The sequence below is a fragment of the Suillus discolor genome (assembly GCF_016758755.1).
Source record: "Suillus discolor strain FC423 chromosome Unknown F5147scaffold_33, whole genome shotgun sequence".
Lineage (NCBI taxonomy): Eukaryota > Fungi > Basidiomycota > Agaricomycetes > Boletales > Suillaceae > Suillus > Suillus discolor.
In genome coordinates, this window is record NW_024541280.1 from 56,865 (window position 1) to 77,459 (window position 20,595).

Here is a 20,595-nt window from a genome sequence, read left to right on the forward strand (position 1 = left end):
ATGCCGGCATTGCATCAATTCAGTCGAGCTTGAGCAGGATTTTGACAAGCAAAGCTTCACAAACCAGCTGTTAGAAAATCTCTTCAGACTCACTTCAAGTTGACAGACTCACATCCCTCAGCACCAAAAGGCTAGGAATGGTCCCGCCAGTCTTCGCCTATCAGCGGCTTATAGCCTTATACCACGTTCCTTGAGCTATTCCAAAAAGAGCACTCTTCTTTTATTATGGTACGTTGATCAAAATCTTCCGATAGGTTCGGCACTTCACTGGCGACGGTGAGTCCAACGTTTCATAAAGTATAGCAACAAAACGTTAGTTTGTGGGAGACGTTGATACGGTTGGTTGTCAAAATAAACAAGTCAAAGTCCAAAACGCAAGTTGATGCCACTCCTCGCACGGCAACGTTGAAGTAAAGAGGCCCGAGGGGTGACAAAACACCAAAATTTGTTTTTGATCCACCAAATTTTGATCCAGGTTCATACATCACTACATAGTCCGGCTCCGGGATCCGAGGACTCGCATTCGCTTGGGGGGTTCGTACCGTACATTAGACATGCTGCCCTGCATGTAACTTAAGTACTTGTGTCATTTCAGTTACCGCATATCATATTGCCAATTTGCAGAGCGACTCCTCGAAAATTACTTTATGTAATCCCGGCTTCGAACCGCCGATCAAAGGACTCAAAGTATCCCCAAGGGTCAAGGGCCAAGGGACCTTTAGTACGTTAATTGTTACACCTCACCACACAACACCATACCCCTGATCTCTGCGCAGTACCAAAATGTAGTCCCCCAGTCGTGGTCCAACTGGACCAATCGTATACGCATAGAAGACAAATGTCTATTAAGACGCACAGAGGAGACGTGTACAATGAAGTGATTTGCTTGTCGTGTGGACGGAAAATCGGACTTCGACCAAGAGGTAAGGAGAAAATAAGTTAAGGAGATCTCGCGCAGCATTCACGAGGAGGAAGCGGTGGTGAGATAATCACTAAACTATGTTGGACGGGATATGATTCGGATCAACTGTTAAGGGTGGAGTTTCCAAAGGGATATGCGGACTTCCTTTCGCAAAGTCGTCGACTGCTTCATACTCGATAGTCCGTTCTACATTGATTTCCAACTGAGAATAAAGTTAGTCACACCTAAAGTTCGCGACAGCTATATCACATCACCTTATTTCCAGGATCCAAACGTTTCTTTGTCTTGTTAGCGTACAGTTGTGCTGCTGTAAGAAAGAAACTTACCGAATACTTGGATTGGTACCTGCTGGGAAAAGCAACCGGAAGCTCGTTCGAGAGAGCTCCGAGTCCACGTGAGCGTTCTTCCTGAAGTTGTTTGCGAGAATTCAAGCTGGAAAATACAGTCAAACTTCGTTCTCAACTGCGTCGCGCTGCTCACGTTGCTAGCAAAGAGTTAGCGTAAACTGAATTTTGAAAATTTTTTTTAGCGACAGAAAACAGATGGACCGTAAAACACCCACGTTTGCTGAGTACAAAATGAATCCCAAGGAAGATGAGGTTGTCCATGGTCACCCACTACCATCATTCCGTGTCAAACGGGAAACAGGCACATCACATTGGATGACTTCACTTACGCATATCATCGAGATAATGGTGGCGGCACTATGCATAACAAACAATACATAAATATACAATCATGGACAAATTGAGCTTTACGCACCTCGTGAGCGCATTGTTCTCCAATGTATACAAGACCATGGTGTTGATTACGCGGTCCATGCTGCCCAGGTGTGTGAGCTTCGCATCCAGGTCGCCTAATGTGATGCGACTCACTTCGAAAACGAACGATTTCTGCGCAGCGTAAAGCACAGACCTGCGGTGACGAGGATGTCTACCACACATGATAATGAGAGACCCATGGTAAACACCCACTAGTAGGGAGAATACAGAGATTATCGAAAGCCCAGTGTACAAAAGACGAGAACCTACTTCAACCTTGTCTCTGAATGCAGTCATTGTCTGCAGTTCGATCCTGAATGTCACTCAGTTTCGTTTCTATGCAAAGGAGTACGGCGAAAGAACTCACATCTCAACGGTGCTAACTAGCACGCAAAGGCATCAAGCAGTGAATTCGGGTCCGCATGTAAGGTAACTCACCAAGTGCAGCAACTTGGTGGCATAGCCTAGTGAGCAAGAGCACACAAAAGCCTCAGGTTGACTTACCCAATCGTAAGAAAGTAAATACAACCTGCGGCACAATCAATCATGACATTCTAAACATCGAAGGGTGAGGCTTACAATAGGACCACTGATCCGCCAATCGTTATGAGTTACTGAAGCTCACAAGTAAGTGACAAGGTCCCATAGTATGAGGTGAAGCTTACGCTTGTGAATGCGATGCGCAAAGAAACTGAAATGGTGTTTGTATACAATATTTATACAGGACAACAGCAGCGCACCAGTGCACAATCAAAGTAAGAAAAGCCTGGTTCTGTGAGATCATAACGACGCTTAACGAAATATGAAACTCACCGTCAGCGCAACGGATATTGCTAATGGACTGAATGACGAGCAAAAAAATCAGACGTGAAACGGGCCGATAAGCACACAAAACACAGACACAGGTATGTAGTCTATTTTGCTGTCATCAGCCGAACCACTGTACCATGAAAATCCATGATACCGTACACACGAGACCGGTGTGAGTGGAGTCTATTATCCTGACAGTGCTCTACTGAACATTTTGCGAGGAGCGGAAAAGCGACGAAACAAACCAAGTTACGGCAACCTGTCCCGTGTCGGAATACAAACAGTCAGCATGGACACTCCAGAACAGACTAAGAAGCTATACTCACAATCAATTTTGTAATGCGTGTGTCATTGGGGTATTGCTTGATATAAGTAACTGTCTGTGCCGTTATGACCCCAGATAATCTGGTGGCGTGATCCATATACCAGTCAGAATCCGTACTAGGGTGAGTCAGGCTGAGCATTACATACACAGAAGCAAGAAATCCACCCAGAAGAACAGCACCGTATACTGCTGATAAACTAGCCATGATTTGAAGAGAAATTAGAGAATGAATGAAGGAGGAGGCGGAAAAGCATGCAACAGCAAAGATTCATCATGATATATGAAGGTTGGACCTGTCGACCGTTGGTGACAATTTCCGCACAAAGACAGCGGCTGTAGTGGTAGCATCGATCGCCCATTCATTGCTCAATGCTCATCCACATGATCCAGGCACTTCAAGTTCATGTGCATCCACAATTGGAAATTTCTAATTTTCTGCCGTCAAAACTCATGAAAATTACTGATCAGTCATAGTGATACTACTGTATCTGGCCATGCGACCTACTTCAAAACAATGATTGATAGCAACTATTTAGTCTCCGAGCTGCTCCTTGGCCAGTGTTTCATGCAATTGATGCCACCCTGCGAATAGAATAGAAGTGCCAAAACCTTGATGGATGAGTTGTAAGCCCGGCCGAGTTCACCCACGGTTAATTACGGTGGCACATTGACAGTACTAAAAGTGGGCGTGGACCATGAGTTATTATAATTAGTGATGCCATATCTGATATTTTCTTGAAGATGGCAGGGTGTACAGAAATCACCATAAAGATACTAGCTGGTCTTTCCTCTTCCTGCTTTATGACAGATCGATTCAAGTCAAGAAGTATATGCCCTGTTCCAAGGAACCCTTCATCGTCGCAGGTTCTCTATCTCCTTTATTCTGCAGCGGACATCTTCTAGGAGCTCATCAAAGCCTTCCTTCTCAACGATGTCTAAAGCGGCGCGGAGGACTAGCATTGAGTCGGGCTGCACGTTTGAATTCATCTGAGATGTGTGATGTCAGAAAGGCCCGTCACGATAATGTGGCACTAACGTCAATATAGACTACGTCCAACCTATCAAGCTCTAAATTGAGAAACTTGAGACCGAGCAAGCGAGCTTAGTGAAAATCATCTTACCGTCCAAATAATCGGGCCGTGTCATGATTTGCTGACATCGCCACTGTAAATGTGTCAACCATATGAAGCACGGATCAGAAAACAAATCAAATAGCATACCGCTGGGATAACGGGGAGTTTGAGAGGATCCCAAGAGTCCCCCGATTCCTTCTGGTTAGCTCTGTATAGACGTGCGAACTCTCGGAGTAAAGTCCAGCAGTGCAGGCTCCATTTTTGCTGTAGAGATCAATTTTCAAATGTTGTGCAACTATCATGATCGTCAAACATACCTGAACGACAACTTCCCCATCATTGTCGCAATCTGGTATCAGCCCGAGGCAGTTCTCGAGCCACGCCTTCTCCGAGCGCAGAAGGTCCTCCGCAGCTTGCAGCATCTCTTCGGCCCTGGACACCTTATTGAGGTAGGATTGACGTCCTCCCACAACGTGCACGACACTGTCTACATTTTCAGCATCTGGCCGTCTGCACAATAGAGTGCGCTTTGACATTTCCCAGTCCAGATCTTGGACAGATCGCACCTAAATAATTACCAAAGTGAGCATGAGCATGTTATTACGCAACTGCATAACTGACTTCCATCAAAGTTGCTGCTTTGCCTGCCAAAAGGTCAGTAATGGGATTGCGAGATGTTTTTCTTGTGACTCACGCAATAACGTATACGGCCATACATCATCCCTAAAATGTTCATCAGATAATGCTGCGCAAAGTAAGACAGGTAGCTTTACGTGGTGAATACAACAGTGACGATGCCTAAATAAAATTGAGAAAGATTGCTTAAGTATGTGTCATGAACACGCTACCTCTTATGGCCCAACGTTCAGCGTACTGTTGGATCTGTAAAAGAAGATTTCGGCCTTGGTCATTGTTTTGAAAATTCTGAATTTTGGTGATGACGAGAACGAGCGGACGACGTCGTCCATTTCGCATAGCAACTTCATATAGCTTATCTAGTGCTGCACTGCCAGGTTGAATTTCAATGCAGGCTCGTAGCCTCTTTGAACACGCACCGCGTTCAATATCCATCGCGGGACCGCCTGTGAACTAATATTAGTTATAACACCTAAAGCATCAATAGATGATGTCATACCGGATCGAGGGTCCGGTCTCTGGAACAGTCCCGCCTGCATATCCTCGCTAAATTCATAGTTTAAAGCATTTCCTAGGCGCAAACGAAACACCTCAAGGTCGGGATGGGCCTCAAGAAATACCGCCCCTTTGTTACGTATATTCAGCATTGCATCGAACACCATTCCAGACTTTCCCGCCCCCTGAATCATAAAAGTTACTGTCAGACCACGCTAGCGCGCCAGGTAATGCACACGAGTATCTCACCTTCGGTCCGACAAGGAGAAAATACGAACCTGTCATCTCTCCCTTCACAATGGAATCGACGAAGTCTTGTTCCTGTCGCCGTGGATGTACTTCGGAGAGCTTTGCTGCCAAGCTTTGCAAGCTAGCGTGCTCCAGGTCAGGTGTCAGAAGGTCAAACCGCGATAGCTCCTGCTTAATCAATTGTACTAGGGCTGCATCATCCCACGTTTTGTTGAATGCTGCTTCAATCTTGTAAGACCACATCAGATACGTTTGCCTGTATAATTCATCACTTATCCTCACCTTTGAAAGGACGTTATGTTTGTACCAAAACACATATAAATTTCCCCCGATAAAAACTAGAAGAAGTTGATCAGTGTGCGAATCGGCTGAGAGTGCACTTACTGACGCCCAGCCCTATCAGGGTCTTTAGCGCAATGTCAACGACTAGCGAAGGATCTACTTTGCTCCAAGTACCACTTCCGCCTGGTGGGAAGGAAGAATTATTGTCTGCCTGTGGTACCTGTCGCGAGTGCGTAGAATGGAATCGAACATCGAGCTTTCTAGTCCTGACGCGTCCAATTCGCGACGGAATAAGTCCTCGCGCAGAAATCACTGGGCACTGCCGTCGCACACGGGTCAACAAATAAAGCCGCTGCATGGTCGCAAATTGTGTAGCGAGAGAGGTATCGAATAAAAGGACGTCCGTCCTGATTTTGGCATCCTTATAATATTTTTGGGCGCGATGCTGTAGACGCCACGTACAGCTACCCAGTCACCTTGACGTGATACTCTGTGCCTTGAACGAATTATGTCATATCCACAGGCTCAGCAGTACGTGTCTTGCAGTCGAGAGATGTTGCTGCGGGTGCTTCAAGGCTCGGCGCCCAGCAAATTCTAAGCGGCGTAACCATTTAGCATCGCCTTCGAAGTAATCACCTGTGCTCTTCTGTGTCCGTGTAACACTCGTGGGCTATGTCCGTAGCTATTACATAAAGACAACGTACCACAGGAATGAGGATACCGATTAAGTGCCTTGGGTTGTCCTTCAAGCCGTGATTACAGAGTATTAGAGCTGTAAACTTAAACATGTTTTCCAATTGAAACCACAAGAAAAGCGACAAACCATAGACGTGAAATGGCACGACTCCCTTTTAAGCGCAACAAAGGTCTAGCAGCCACCCCGTGCGAGCAACCTCTGTTCCACGATGTACCTCTAACTTGAAATGGAAGTTCGGCGCTTAAAAAGCGTAAGTTGAATAAACAGCATGGCTAAGGAACCTTCAATAGGCCCATAGGGGCTTGCAAGATTGAGGGATACCTGCTGAAACCGTGTGTGCGTGTGCGTGTGGTAACAAATGCGTATAATTTGTATTCCCACTGTGCAGTATTGCATGGGGATGTCACTAAAACGCACTTGAGAACTCCCTCATCCGATCACCACGGTCCACAGTACACTTTTGTTTACTACACGTGTCACGCAGTCATCAGTGACTCGGCGGGTCCGAGAGACAATTTGGATATTTATAAACAAAACTGACCGCCCGTGGCGTTGTTGTCCAAATCGCTCGCGAACAAGAAGGGAGCTGCCCATGTCCGCGGTTAAATGACTCAAGTCCTGGATCATAGCTATCAAGAATGGGATCCTCGCTCTCGCCTCAATCGCGAGGCAACTGTTTACGGGCAGTGTTACGTGGCAGAATCGTAGAGCAGATCTACAAATTAACATATTACTGGATCAGCAAGCACTCTCAGAGTCAATGATGATCTCATAAGAACGGATACGACTACTGACCTGTATTCTTTCACAACAGTCGGGTGACCTTGATGGAAGAAAGGCTGTCGTTCCTTCTACCTGGACTATTTGTGCCAACTCGTGAGACTCCACCTCATCCCTTCATCCGTCATGAGGGAGTCAATGGACCTAGCCATTTTCTGCGAGAAACTGATGTCAATCGAAGCATATAGCAAGGCTAGAGTCATGTCCGCGTCTGTTTGAACTTCCGCGAGTGATTCGGTCAAATGCACATGCTGCGGGATTCATCTGAGCACTGAGCACTGCGGACGTTCTGAAAATGAAGACATACTGAATCGCTGATACTCAAGTCAAGCCTGAGCCTATGCGCTGTACTTCTCCAGTGCTTGTTTCCTGGAGCCTACCATTGTAATGCAAAGCAAGGAAGGACTCGGAAGCGTTCAATAATGCGGTAATAACTTTCCCTGCAACTACCTAATACGTAATACTGACAACACTTTACCGCTCTGCGTCCATCGTGATGGCTAAGCGTCTTTTCAGTTTTGGGACCCATTCACCTAATTTACTTCACTCCTGAAAACGTTGCATCCACACCTTTGATCGCCATCAGTAGTTGTGTAGCGTGCACACCACTTGGCCTTGAAACTTGCCCATAAGTGGTCTCACCAGCTTCCCTCCCGGTCCATATTTACGTGTTTCGAGCATGATTCGCCGCGCATACATTGATTTACTCCGTATCAGCATTGGCGACACTCTAATTGCAGAGATCACCCCCACGTTGACGTCAGGGTTTGTCACTGCCCTGTATACAATCCGCAAGGCCATCACGCTTCCAATTGCTGAGTTCTCTAGCGATAACATGCCGTCGTTTCAAACCTTCTTAAACCATTCCTCAGTCCGGAGATAGGTTGAGTGAATGAATAATTTCATTACGACCTTTACGAGCTGTCCTTATCTGTAAGGCTGCTCAGCTGTGCAGAGTGTATTTAAAGGACCTTATTTCACTCACTTCTTCCCCCTCCCCCCGGGTGTCAGGACTAGATTCTCCAATCCTTCCACCTTTGTATCTCAGGACGCAACGAACACATAGTGCCGGCTCACTATGTTACGAGGTATGTATCCCAAGGGAACAGTCCATAATCATTCCAACTTGGATTCAACGCATTGGGGTAGTTCATGCAGCCCGTTCTTTCCGTGACGCAGCTTCAAGTATTTCAGGTGCACCCAACTCTTACCCTCGAGGTGAAGCATATGGAAACTCGAGACGGGATCAGGCTATCATCAGTCTCTTGAATGTCCTGAACGAATTTAGTAACGAGTCTTCTCTAGACAGCGGTTAGTCACCCCCACTAGCCATCACACACTGCTAATCGTACACCCTCAGATACCATCCTTCCTCCTGCCTTGGAGGATGACGATCGTGAGTATCGGCCAGTGCAGCACATAACGATGGCCTTATATTCCCGTTCAGCGACAGTAGATGAGAAACTGCAAATCGCAGGATCGGAATCATTCAACAAACTTGAGAGGTGGGGGTGCCCTCGTACATTTGTCTTTCACACTGAGCGATCTTGATAGACGAATAGAAAATCTTGACAAAGAGGTGGGAATATGATTAGGCGCACTTTATACTTTGACACTTATCTTCTATGTAGCTGCGCAACTTTGCTAATGCTGCTCGCCAGCTTGGCAGTTCCATCGGAATCTTATCCTCTAGTTTTCGACTACGAGAGCGCCTTGCGAAATTGCTATTTCTGTTCCGCGAGAACGCAGCTACTCTGTTTCCCCGAAAGATTTCGCGTCAACCTCGAGAAGCGCCCATCATTCATCAGTGGACAGAGCAACGGCGCACAGAAAAACAAATGTTTACAAAATCCCACACTGATCCTGAAAGTTTTCCCGACCAAATTGCTGGTTTCGCAGAAGACGTCGTAACGTTTCTGAACTGCCTGAACGAGTTCCCGGAGTTTACAGACGAGGCCGTCAATACATCAATGCGTACCTTCGAGTGCGATCTGAAGGTAATTTTTTTCTGGCCGGACATGCAGTCGATCTCTTTGTTTACCGTGTTGTCTAGTATTGGGCCTCGTGTCTTCAGGAGTACAAAGGTAGTGTGCCTCCGGCTCATCTACTGGTGAATCGTGCAGACTAGTTTCAGGTCAATTTCGGTATCCAGCAGTGCAGCGTTATATCCATGATTTGACATCGGAGATTGGGGAGCACATCGATATCATCACAGTCAATCTGTCCATGTTTATTGAAATCGGTAGACAACCAGTCTCTCCTTACTAATTTTATATTTACCTTTTCTTCCAGGTGTTCCGACGATTCGATTTGCCCAGCAGCATGCAGCATCGAACTTGCTAAACTTATCGACAGTCGCGACATTCTTTTCAGTTGTGACAGCGACGACCTTACAGTTCTCATACCAGTTCACGGACGGCGTGCTGGAGACTTCTGTCAATGCGTTCTGGTTCTCTTCATTGGTTTTCAGTATAGCAGCCGCTGTGAACAGTCTTCTTGGTCTCACCTGGAAGCAAGCAGTCTAGTAAGTTTATTCAATGTGCCTCTTGTGTTCGGTCAAATGACAGTCCTCAGTCGCTCTCCAGGCCATAAGGTACCTTGGTGGGTGTTGATATGGATCAAACGATCGCCTTTGGTGTTTCTCGTGATGTCTGTGGCATGCTTTTCCGTGGGCTTGATGCTATTCACATATGCTACAAAACAGGTATGGGACCTATTCTACTGCAGAAAAGATATCCGAGACATAACATTCATACTCAGGGATTCGTCACGTCCACGATCACCACTGTTTTCACGGCAAGTCCATGGATAGTTCCAGTTGCTTTTGAAACGCATCCTTACCCGAATCACAGGTAGTCACATCGTTCGGCTTGGCTGTTGTTTCGGCTTGGTTCGTCTCGGAGCGCAGGGTCTTTGTTCGCTACCATGGTCAAATCTGGTTGGATGATGCAATCAATGAAGCAATCAATGAAGTAATCCACCGCGTACTCCGCTTTTCTCTAGTCGTGGCAATGCGAGATATCATTCGTTGGTGCCTCTTCGCCATTAGCGGCCTGTTAAGACGAGTGCCTCTCAAGTTCCCCGACATGATTACCCGGATTGGACATAGGGACCGTACGCTTCCTACTATGCAGGAGGGCCCGCCGATGGATGATCTTTCTCACCGCCGTGACACCTCTACATCCGCATGCTCGGCTTTTACTGAGCATCCCACTTCGATAAAAGGGCTTGCAAGTGAGGATAGCAAGCCATCTCACCCAGCCATCGCCCGTCAACGTTTCAGAGGAGCTGTGCGTTCTATCATCGTGATGCAACAGCAGAAAGCAGGACGACCCATGATGCCGCAACGGATCCCATCCTTTGACTGGAACTCTGCCGTGGGGATGTCTCCTACCCGGCCCTCGTCCATGGATTTGGACGCCATTCGAGGACCACGAGCCACTTTAATTCCAAAACTTAAAACCCTAGAGCCTGTACAAGACCTCTCCGTGCACACTGCCCTTGTCCGGCATTTACAGTTCTCCCCAAATGGCAAGTATCTAGCTACGTCAAGGTGCGTTGCGACAAGTTCATCGGAGCTTCTCGTGCTAAGGTGAAGCATTAAGTTGGGATCGATCTTCCGTCATCTTTCGTGTTGAGGTAAGCATATGAAGTGCCACGTTCCCATAGTTGTTTACACTATTCCTGCCTAGGATGCTTTTTCAATTCATGCCATTCTGGTACACGTAGGTGGCTTTATCGGTCAGGTTGCATGGTATGTGGCGCACAAATGTTCCTCTGTATCTAAACATCAAACATGAACGGACAGGTCCGATTCTGGTACCCTTCTTTTGACGAGGTTACCCCGCGGAATCAAGGTTTGGACGGAGGATGGATTCTGTAAGAGAACGATTGAACGTCCGCACTCAGTGTCATCCGTTGTATGGCTTCCTGCGAACGAGAGTGATTGGTTTCATCCTTTTTGTATGGATGCATGTTGCTGATGCATTCCTATAATAGCACAATTTTTTTCGGTCGAAGGTAGCAGAGTTCTCAAACTGGTCAGTGAAACGTTATCATCCGTGCCTCCTTGTTACTCATGGATCCATTACCAGGACATTAAAGGAAGGGTGATTAGATCATTCTGCGCCAAAGGAATTTTGTTTGAATTTCTTCCAAGGTTCTTGATTCTTACGACTTCGGTGGCATCCAGTTGCACAATGTGGCTGTGACTCCAGATGGTCAGCGGTTGCTAGGTGTAGGTCCACTGCTCGCGGCACCCAACGGGATGCATCCAAGCCGCACTACTAGGGTTGAGAAGTGTATAGTAGGTCAGTGATATACGTATCCGCGAGTGATCCTTTTGACTCCACCTACCACAGTCCTCAATATGGAGACCAGAACATTTGAAAAGTCAGTTGCTTTCAATGTCTCCGAACCTTTCCACTGATATAATTCAAAAGTCAAACACCCGTCTTCAACGATGTGCGCGACATCACGATGTCTAAAAGGGGTGGAAATGTATTGATTTCATTCGAGCACAAGGTATATTGACAGGGATATGCGTCAGATTCTCTATTCACGCCGTTTCATATTTGCAGACACATCCGCAGTTATGGAAAATGGAGTTGGTTCGGGATACTAAAGACCGTGGAAACCCCTATGCACAAACCGCTAGGCTTATTCTCCGTCACACGTATGTGCCGACGGTTCATGTGGATTTTGTGGGTCCGAGCTACTTCGGCGGTGTGGACGATCAGCTAGTGTTGTGTGCCGGCAAAGGTGTGTTTCGGCTAAGATCTTGTTCAAACACCCAGATTCTAAATCATCCGTCTTAGCGGGCGATATCCATATTTGGGAACGTGATACTGCAATTTTGCTCCACTACATTAGACCTCAGGCGTTCGGCGGAGATTTGACATGTGTCGCATGGAATCATTCCACTGACGACCCCTGCATGTTAGCGACAGGCAGCCATGACGGTACAGTGCACATATGGAGGACTCCGATGTGGGACTGCTCATCTGATGGCGGTTCGTATCTTGAGCATGCAGGCATGTTAGGAGCGGACCAGCATACGTCTTCACCCATCCTTGGCCCACCACCCGTTCCTGGATCCAGTCGAGGACACCGATAAAAAGCATTGACCATACGCACCAAAACCTTCAGTTAGCATTATACGCAAGCAAAACATGTATTGTGTTCACGCATGGATATTCGTTGTCGCCATAAATAGGTATCTATGGTCTTCATTGGTATTTACATATACTTAGGACTGTGTTTCAAAATATTTCCTGGCAATGAACTGGGTTTGTCGACCGTGTCGACCTGCACGTACTGTGCTCATCTTAACAAGCTACTCAACCTAGTAGATTAAAGAACCGGGGTGATGTGGCGTAACATTTCCTCAATTGATCTGGTAAGATTCGTCCGTGATGATGCGTTCAAGTCATGATTGCATGGGAGCATGACAGTAGTATACGATGCATAGTGGAAATCTCATATGAGTGGCACAAACACAATTCCAACTAGATGGTGGTCTCGTAAGGAACGGGCGTCATCGTTTGCGGCGTGTTTTGGGCGATCGAGACGGTGCGTGCCTCCCGAGGGAGAGCGTGGACACGCTTCAGTGATACACGCTCTGAACGGCGGGTTATAAGGTGCATCTAATACCGGGAAGTCATGATCACTTACCACCCTTCTCTTTGGCAGCAGCATGTGCATCGTGGTTGCGCTTCACCCTGTCCAAAAACTCCTGCCGACATTTTGAGTGCCTCACGTGTTCGACACGGAGATTCACCCGCTTCTCGAGGTAGCGGTTGCCTACAACCTTGTAGACAATGACACCGACGGCATGGGGAGTGACGTTGTAGACAATGCCAGTCCGTCTGGAAGATGATTAAATGACAGAGGATAGATGTGACTTTGAAGTAGCGCACCCGTGGTAGTATTTGTGAGGCATACCCTTTTGTTGGGCGGCGTTGGCCTTGATATCGACGATGTCACCAATGCGGTAGTTGATGAGGTATGTAGACATTTTGACGGGGCCATGGTCTGCATGCAATGTCAGTCGTCGAGTCTATCAAGGACTTGATCAAAGGACCGACCCTTGAAGCCCCGCTTGAACATGTGGCGCGTACGCGCGCGGTAACCGAATGAGTGAGGCATTTTGAGGGCTTGAGTTGAACGTTAGCAGCGGGCTAGGATGAAATTTGGGAGACGTACAATGTCGTCGGCGGCGGTGTCGATATTGAGTATGTGAAAGCTTGTTGCACCGGAAATCTCCGGGTGGCTTGCTTGGTACTTTACAGTTGTGGCACAGGCGAGGCTTACATCCTAATTAGGCCACCAACATTGTGTACACCGTCAAGGCCATCCCTCAAGAAAAATGCCCAGGTATGAATGTCATTGAACGTGATGAATAGACTGTTGAGCAGCTTTTTAGGGCCCCGCGGAATCACAGCAAGACGTGAGCGTCTCATTCTTCAAGATCCACTTGAGTGGAAGGCTTTCAGCTTGCTGATTTATGGCCTTGTTGGAATCGCATTAATCCTACAGATACAAAGTCCCTCGTCGCCCATTCGGTTCAGCTCGTCTCGATGCTGAGTTGAAGGTTTGGTCAACCCAGGATCCTGGATTCAAATTCTCATGTTTTGCATCTGACAGCTTGCTGGCGAGTACGGTCTACGAAACAAGCGTGAGATCTGGCGTATCGGTCTCATCCTTTCCAAAATCCGTCGTGCAGCCCGTGAACTGCTCAAACTTGATGACAAAGATCCCAAGCGTCTCTTCGAGGGTAACGCCCTCATTCGTCGGCTCGTTCGGATTGGTGTGTTGGACGAGACCCGCATGCGTCTGGATTACGTGTTGGCATTGAAAGTGGAGGATTTCTTGGAACGTCGTCTCCAAACACAGGTCTTCAAGACCAACCTCGCAAAGAGTATTCACCACGCCCGTGTTTTGATCAGACAACGTCACATTCGGTATGTACATCTCATTTTTCATTGCTGTGATTCTGAACATTGTATAGCGTCGGCAAGCAAATCGTCAACATCCCATCGTTCGTCGTTCGTCTTGACTCCCAAAAGCACATCGACTTCGCTCTTACATCGCCATACGGAGGCGGACGCCCCGGTCGTGTCAAGCGCAAACGCGCTGCCGCTGCCGCCAAGCGAGAAGAGGGTGGCGAGGAGGAGGAGGAAGAGTAAATTTTCTGCGTGTTTATCTCGGTTTCTATGTCATTTTCACATTTATGTCGTCCCCATGCTATGGACACATGCAAAACAACCCTTTGACGCGCTCGATGTGACATCGCGCAATGCAGCTTGCTGCCACAGAACTGAAATCAGCGGGGTGGCTCGTAGCGTACCGACTCGACTTGTACGAGTATCTTGACTGAACAACCTATCGTTGACCGAAAGCTGCAATTTTGCCCTATATGTTCGGTGATCGAATTATGCTCCGGAGTGTACACCTATTGTTTGAGGTCACCGGGTCTCGACTAGTTCGGCCGACTAATTATACCACGGTAAACCCGGAGGCTCCACACATAAATATTGACCGTCACCATCGCTTGAGACTCATCTTATCATGTCCGATGCAACAGTCACTCAACACCCCCCTGCAAGTACGTTCAAGAGTGACGACAGTCATGCAGTTACTGACGAGTCTCTTGCAGTCAGAGTAGGCGGTCGTCGTCTCTCAGTTACTTCGCGCCCGAGGCCTCGTGCCAACTCGTGAGCGCTAGTCGACATTTGAGCATTTAACCATTGTAACCGATCCAACATGCAGGGAAGCTGTTGCAAACACTGGCGCAAATAAAACCGAAGACACTGATTATCCGCGCCCGGCAAACCACACCGAGGAGGAGCCACATGCCCCTCCGCATAATGAAGAAGAGATTCCAAAGAAGAAGAAACATCATGGACAGGGCAGCCATGACGATAACAGGCTTCAAGAGAGCGCTTATCGCAAGGCAGAAGCTAGCAGGCCCACCAAAGACCATGTCGGTGGTAAAAGCGGTTATGGTGGTGGTGGAAGGATCGCTCAACCTGCGGGAAAGACCTTTGGGATTTAGGAAAAGGCCATGTTCTGTTTGAGAATGCTGGATCCATCAAAGTGAAAGATGTATTTGTATAGGTGTCATTCTCGTTGAAATGTACCATCATCTTTGCAGCCAACTAGGAATGTGCGGCATGGTGTGCTTATTTCGGCATGGACGAACATAGCAATGAAGGCACTAGAGATACAAATAAATCAAATCATGGAATGGATGCTGCTGCCTTCTTCCCCCGGACTTTCTTCGGTGGCGAAGCTTTCTTCTCTTTTTGTGCAGCGAGCAGTGCAGATGTACGACCAAGAGCAGCCTAGAAAGCGAAGAAACAGGTGTCAGCATAAGCTCTTCGAAGGATCATACAACAGAAATGTTGCGACGACTGTACTCGTCAGTATCGGCCCACTGCGATGGAAAATTCGCAGTGGTAAATATGAATTATGACGAATAGCCCAAGCAGGGCTGAGTTGATATTGCAAACATGTCCACGCCCAACTTTCATACACCTTACGGTGGTTTCCAGCGGGTTCTAACGAGAGTGCTTTGTGTTGTCGAAAGGAATCCTGTTCCATGTCCAGATATAAACCATCAACACTCACAGCTCTCAGGTCGGGACGGTACCCCCTCTTCGCGACGGAAGCAACGACTCCCAATGAACGACGGCCTCCTGAGCGGTTGCGAACGTTTGCGGTTGATCGTGCGGGACGAACAGCGTGTGGTGATGCCTTTGATTTCAGGGTGGTGATTTGTAGTCCAGACTCAGAGCTCTGAATGTCGATGGTCTATTGATACAACGTTAATGGAGGTCATTTGATCACAATAGGACTACACACCTTGGAGTTAGCAAGACCGGAATATTTATGCGAGTGCAGGTTGAGGAGGTTACCCTAATACAAAGTAAGCTTAGCACTCGTGTACAAGTCCGAATACGCGACATACAGGCTCCTTGGAGAAGATGGGACCCTCAGGGACCTTCTTCACAAGGAAGGAGTTGTATTTCTGTAGATATGGAGCAAAAAAATTCAGTATTTGCACTGTGGGGTACAAAGACGACGCAACTGACGCGGATAAGGAGCCACTGGAGGTCGGTCGACATTTTGAGGATGCTGCTAAGCCTTACAGGTTGTTCTGAACAGCGACCAAGTGTGGCTGAGGTAACTGTACAGTTGAACCAAACAGAGGCAAATACTGTGCCGGGGATAGCCGATACACTTGGTCAATAATTTATTTTTGAAGTTCAACGTTCAACGGTCCCGGCCGGGCTGGGCTTCGTCTAGGCTAACATTGTAGTACTAGTTAGTTCTCGAATTGACCGGTCGACGACCTACGGTAGATTGACAGGTGTGGAAAGGGTTGAATTTTGCATTTCCAAGCCAGTATTGGGCCTGCATTGCGTCCAGCCTCTGGACCGCATGGCTACTGCAAGTGGTTATAGTCGTAGATACTAGAAAACATGTTACAAGGCTAAAGCGCTAATATGTGGTTTTGCATTAGACGCTTCGGAGCTTTCCGGATCACTGCTAACGACGTTGAAACCGATTTACGTTTATCTCCGCGCCTGAGACTTTTCTCTACTGTTGTTGTCGCCGGTCTGTCGTGCTCCTTCTTCACTGTCATCATGAGCCAGCGCATGCTTTCCTCCGTCCTTCGCGCACGGCCTAATGTCGTCCTTCGTCGTGCTGCGACCCCTGCCCTCACAATACCACAACGTTTTTCATCATCAGATTCGCATAGCCAAGAAACGTTTGAGCAGTTCTCTGAGCGCTACGTCGCTTTCTTCCAAGGCGCACAGGACCTCTTCGAGGTACAACGTGGCCTCAACAACTGCTTTGCACACGACCTCGTTCCTTCACCAGGCGTTGTTGAGGCTGCCCTCCGTGCAGCACGCCGCGTAAATGATTATGCAACCGCTGTCCGTGTCTTCGAGGGTATCAGGGAAAAGGTTGAGAACAAGCAACAATACCAGGCTTACTTGGACGAGTTGAAGCCGGTTAGAGAAGAACTTGGTGAGTGCTCATGTTATTCGGGTGCATGTAGCTTGTCTACTGACCGTCGCTTTTCTGTCTGCGTTATAGGAATTGACACAAAAGAGGACCTTTACGTCTCATAAGCTCTACCCGAGCAGTACAGGTTCCATGTAAGCCAACTTTATTCACGTGTTCTTGCTGGAGCTCACAAGCCACGCGTACACAGTAGATGCAGTGCCTCACATATTATCGTCACTTATAGTTTTTGCTAATCCACAGTGCGCGGATTTACACCCTGTTGTGGCCTATATTGAGCACTGTTTTACTCGCTGCGATATTGACCGTTGAGGCCAATAAACTTTCATTTAAGCAAGGTCTTCTCTGAAAGAATTTTTTTTTGCGTGCACTTTTGTGATTTTGTACGTGAGGATTCACTACAGGCGTACTGGGGAGACCGATTCATGCGCAAAAGCATGCAGACATATAATCGCTGAAGCTGTTCAATCCGAGGGTTCAGTTCCTATTGATCCCGCGGACATAGTGGTTGTGGGTATGGGTACAGGTGTATAAACTTCTCCTTGGACCCTTAAGCTGAACCAGTGGCTGGATCGGGTGTGCTTGTTTCCATGAGCGGATCGTTCCCTGAATCCCCTAACGCAAATTATATTGTGTATGATCATGGAACGTTTTGATATCAGAGGGAAAACACGACTACTAGTGAGTAGAGCTGCCACCGTGATGCACCACATTAATTACCCTCATCTTCTTCAGGGTGACCGACCCTTGTGCCGCCCGGCGAGCACCACTCTGCATTACCAAAGTCTTTAGAACTGCATGGCCACCTGTCTCGGCTATACTGAAGCGCAGCTCCTTTCACAAGAACAATTCACTTACGGCAACCCACCACGTAGCGTTTGCATGCTACTAGTGCATGACGTATGTTGTTTCAGTACTACATGTGTCGGAGGCGGTGATCTAGGCTCGTGACCAGCCTGGTATACACTTCCACGGACAACCCAAGTGGCGTAGTCAAGGCTGATCTGTCATCTAGCCTTTGCAACACTCCAGTAGCCCTCGCAACCCGGGACTCTTCTACTCCCCAGCTGCTGCAGCTGTCTCAATGGGATTGGATCCATCGCTCTACTTCAGTGAGATGGTCAACACACGTGACTGCTCGTGCCAAAATTTAAAAATCCGACCAATCAACGTCGCCACGCACTATACAGTTTACGGTCAATTCCTTTTTCAAAAAAAAACACACTGACTTCTGTTGACCTCATTTTGATACAAGCGCTGCTGTCGAAGCTTACCCTTGCACATTCTGGAAGGTCGCCATTACACGACCTGCCAGGCGCGAATTCTGGGCCTCAATAAACATTCCGGCGGCGCTCGCAACATGATTTTTATTTTCCAGCTTGATCACGCCACTTCAGGTAACAAATGTTACCTCCCCGCAATTTCAATTTTTTATTATCTAAACCCATTTATTGCCCCTCGTTATCATAGACCCTATGCCGGACAATCGTAGGATGCTGGGACCTGGCCTCGGTATCTGTCGTCGATATCTCCGCTCGCAGCAGCGGGTCAATTTATTCTGATATCAGTGCGTTCCCTACTGCTTATCTTTACAACCAAAGTTCACCATTAGTTTGTTCAAGGGCCATTGAAAGACCCGCCGGTTGCGAAAATATACGGAATTATGTTCCTACAACGACAAAACTGCGTGTTGGTCACGTTCATCGGTTGGTTATTGAAAGCTGCATGCAATGGCGGAGATAAGTGAAGGAACGAAAAATTCGAGCGAGGAAACTTGTTCGCCTTTTAGATAAAACCCGTCGGTTATAATTGTACAAAGCGGCCTAGTCGTGCGGACCAAGAAAAAAATCTAGGCCGCCGCCGTTATTGCGACCATCACTCCACAACGACATTGATTCCATTTACACAAGACTAGTCCTGGTTGCTGGCAACAAGCTTCCACAAACTCGAGACGACAGCAGCTGGGCCGAGTTTCGTCACGATGAGAGGCACACGCCCACGCACTGTAGCTGTCAAAGGATACTACCTGCTATAACCGTCTCGAAGCACTGAACGCAAATCAAATTCTAAAAATGCTCAGCGCGACTTCAAATATATCGCAAACGTCTTGCGCGCGGCGCAACTGTCCGACCGCGCTTCTCGCTCTCAGTATCTGAACACTGAGGCCCCCTGAGTTGGCTCCAGGTTCAAAAATAGCTCTCCATGCACTCGAGCGCGACTGAAGCCTATCACTCCCCTTAACTCTTTCTTCGGGACTGCTTTCATGACATCGTAATGCCCTGTCGATCCAGATATTATGATTGTCGATCAGGCGTTAATGAGGGAAATATATTTAAATGACGTATGCAGCGTTCAAGTCCCATTAAAGCCGCGTTCACTGGTCAGCAAGGCGATGTGGGGCGAAGTTTACCCCAGACCTGCCTCGTGAACAAAGAATTCAAATGATTGCGGTCTGTGTTTGCTATTATGTTCTCCAGGCACTGGGACAGGTAAGCACCAGTGGAACGGGCTGGGATTGGGCAGGGATACCCCACAATCACAACAGAAAGCACGAAATTCATTTTATCGCTCATTAATGTCAGTCGTTGGAAGAAGCTCGGGGCTATTTTATTTAGGTTAAAGCTAATGCCAGAAGTCAACCAAACAGGCAGTTATCAAGGAAAGAGTATAAGGACTTCGCGAGACATGAACATAAATGACAGTAAGATAAACCTGAATCAGAAGGTACTTGAAAACGAACATATTTTCGGGCATCCCCCCGAGACATACGGATGCGGCGGCGTTGGCCTAGTCCAGAAGCAAGTAGGCTGTATCTCAGGACATCCTTGTTTGCAACATCGCGTCATGAAAGAAGTCACTTGGGCTTTGGGCAGTCACCGCGTCAAAGGACATCGGTGATCGATGTATCACAGCGGCATATTCATTATTATCACCATGCCGATATTACATACTCTTTAGGGGGATCAAATAATCGATTTGCAAGCGCACGCTGGCATACATGATCTCTGTTATGCAAGTAAACAAAGTTCCAGATGGACAAATGACTCACGACTCACGAAGACCCACACATTCATTAAAAAAAGGCGGTTCCTCGAAGACGAAGATCAAGCCACAGGTTTCTTCGTGCGAGTCTGAACGACAACAGCCTTGGTGATCCGAACGCCCGGAGATAAAGGCGCCGCTGACGAGAGAGCCACGACTAGAGCAATGGCGTCACTGCTCAATCAAGCTGATGATGATGATGATGATGGTGGTGGTGGTTCGTCCCTAGATCACACATGCATCTCAGCGTGATACAATGGCGACATCGACTCCCTGAAAGAGAAAAAACGTCGAGCGCCAGCAAACAACACATGTTTCGGAAACATTTGCCACCGGGGACTAGAAAAAAAAATCAGTGATCGATTTATTGATCCCTGCTTCAACAAAAAGAGCTTAAATCTTTGAAAACGATGACGCTGCTCACGAGTTAGTGACCAATTGCAGGAATGTCTCGAGTGAGCCTGGTACTAGGCGATAGCCGCCAGCGA

General features: G+C 47.6%; 9 protein-coding genes across 9 annotated transcripts; 4 read left to right on the forward strand and 5 right to left on the reverse strand.

Moving 5' to 3' along the window:
• Positions 1-512: 512 nt before the first annotated feature.
• On the reverse strand, positions 513-3,173 carry F5147DRAFT_698758 (uncharacterized protein). The gene is made up of 17 exons (XM_041437578.1): positions 2,965-3,173; positions 2,820-2,898; positions 2,655-2,695; positions 2,585-2,623; positions 2,481-2,524; positions 2,244-2,297; positions 2,051-2,066; positions 1,954-1,996; positions 1,798-1,895; positions 1,685-1,744; positions 1,599-1,626; positions 1,485-1,539; positions 1,403-1,427; positions 1,249-1,354; positions 1,177-1,200; positions 596-1,124; positions 513-534 (listed from the first exon to the last, which is right to left on the reverse strand). The coding sequence occupies exons 1-16, from the start codon at positions 3,021-3,023 to the stop codon at positions 993-995; spliced, it is 903 nt and encodes a 300-aa protein (XP_041291881.1). The 5' UTR covers positions 3,024-3,173; the 3' UTR covers positions 513-534; positions 596-992.
• Positions 3,174-3,501: 328 nt separating this feature from the next.
• Positions 3,502-5,613, reverse strand: F5147DRAFT_803509 (uncharacterized protein; the record flags this gene model as incomplete). The annotated part of the gene is made up of 13 exons (XM_041443324.1): positions 3,502-3,805; positions 3,855-3,886; positions 3,940-3,982; positions 4,039-4,155; positions 4,209-4,457; positions 4,513-4,535; positions 4,586-4,614; positions 4,665-4,689; positions 4,740-4,892; positions 4,947-4,973; positions 5,027-5,207; positions 5,272-5,499; positions 5,554-5,613. Coding segments are annotated over 13 exons (1,302 nt in total), but the record flags the coding sequence as incomplete, so codon positions are not given.
• A 644-nt stretch (positions 5,614-6,257) lies between these two features.
• Positions 6,258-7,360, reverse strand: F5147DRAFT_698774 (uncharacterized protein). The gene is made up of 3 exons (XM_041437579.1): positions 7,046-7,360; positions 6,792-6,983; positions 6,258-6,717 (listed from the first exon to the last, which is right to left on the reverse strand). The coding sequence occupies exons 2-3, from the start codon at positions 6,977-6,979 to the stop codon at positions 6,657-6,659; spliced, it is 249 nt and encodes an 82-aa protein (XP_041291883.1). The 5' UTR covers positions 6,980-6,983; positions 7,046-7,360; the 3' UTR covers positions 6,258-6,656.
• Positions 7,361-7,813: 453 nt separating this feature from the next.
• F5147DRAFT_613734 (quinon protein alcohol dehydrogenase-like superfamily) lies at positions 7,814-12,325 on the forward strand. The gene is made up of 22 exons (XM_041432487.1): positions 7,814-8,118; positions 8,180-8,341; positions 8,391-8,426; positions 8,478-8,535; positions 8,585-8,609; positions 8,662-9,027; positions 9,084-9,114; positions 9,165-9,272; positions 9,323-9,554; positions 9,605-9,734; positions 9,791-9,830; positions 9,887-10,583; positions 10,636-10,669; positions 10,723-10,784; positions 10,839-10,972; positions 11,030-11,070; positions 11,125-11,139; positions 11,190-11,340; positions 11,392-11,422; positions 11,473-11,554; positions 11,611-11,791; positions 11,848-12,325. Exons 1-22 carry the CDS (start codon positions 8,109-8,111, stop codon positions 12,144-12,146), a joined length of 2,925 nt encoding a protein of 974 aa, XP_041291884.1. The 5' UTR covers positions 7,814-8,108; the 3' UTR covers positions 12,147-12,325.
• Positions 12,326-13,268, reverse strand: F5147DRAFT_698784 (ribosomal protein L21e-domain-containing protein). Its single transcript, XM_041437580.1, has 5 exons — positions 13,235-13,268; positions 13,117-13,185; positions 12,949-13,063; positions 12,704-12,897; positions 12,326-12,650 (listed from the first exon to the last, which is right to left on the reverse strand). The coding sequence occupies exons 2-5, from the start codon at positions 13,175-13,177 to the stop codon at positions 12,538-12,540; spliced, it is 483 nt and encodes a 160-aa protein (XP_041291885.1). The 5' UTR covers positions 13,178-13,185; positions 13,235-13,268; the 3' UTR covers positions 12,326-12,537.
• F5147DRAFT_698786 (uncharacterized protein) lies at positions 13,257-14,455 on the forward strand. Its single transcript, XM_041437581.1, has 5 exons — positions 13,257-13,405; positions 13,455-13,478; positions 13,568-13,622; positions 13,676-13,992; positions 14,040-14,455. Exons 1-5 carry the CDS (start codon positions 13,398-13,400, stop codon positions 14,215-14,217), a joined length of 582 nt encoding a protein of 193 aa, XP_041291886.1. The 5' UTR covers positions 13,257-13,397; the 3' UTR covers positions 14,218-14,455.
• A 144-nt stretch (positions 14,456-14,599) lies between these two features.
• Positions 14,600-15,086, forward strand: F5147DRAFT_653545 (uncharacterized protein; the record flags this gene model as incomplete). The annotated part of the gene is made up of 3 exons (XM_041433791.1): positions 14,600-14,636; positions 14,688-14,745; positions 14,801-15,086. The coding sequence occupies 3 exons, from the start codon at positions 14,600-14,602 to the stop codon at positions 15,084-15,086; spliced, it is 381 nt and encodes a 126-aa protein (XP_041291887.1).
• A 184-nt stretch (positions 15,087-15,270) lies between these two features.
• On the reverse strand, positions 15,271-16,158 carry F5147DRAFT_578272 (ribosomal protein L28e; the record flags this gene model as incomplete). The annotated part of the gene is made up of 5 exons (XM_041431433.1): positions 15,271-15,375; positions 15,662-15,844; positions 15,896-15,949; positions 16,002-16,061; positions 16,126-16,158. 5 exons carry the CDS (start codon positions 16,156-16,158, stop codon positions 15,271-15,273), a joined length of 435 nt encoding a protein of 144 aa, XP_041291888.1.
• A 387-nt stretch (positions 16,159-16,545) lies between these two features.
• On the forward strand, positions 16,546-17,586 carry F5147DRAFT_613746 (COX5A, subunit VA of cytochrome c oxidase). The gene is made up of 3 exons (XM_041432488.1): positions 16,546-17,068; positions 17,138-17,199; positions 17,256-17,586. Exons 1-2 carry the CDS (start codon positions 16,681-16,683, stop codon positions 17,170-17,172), a joined length of 423 nt encoding a protein of 140 aa, XP_041291889.1. The 5' UTR covers positions 16,546-16,680; the 3' UTR covers positions 17,173-17,199; positions 17,256-17,586.
• Positions 17,587-20,595: the final 3,009 nt, after the last annotated feature.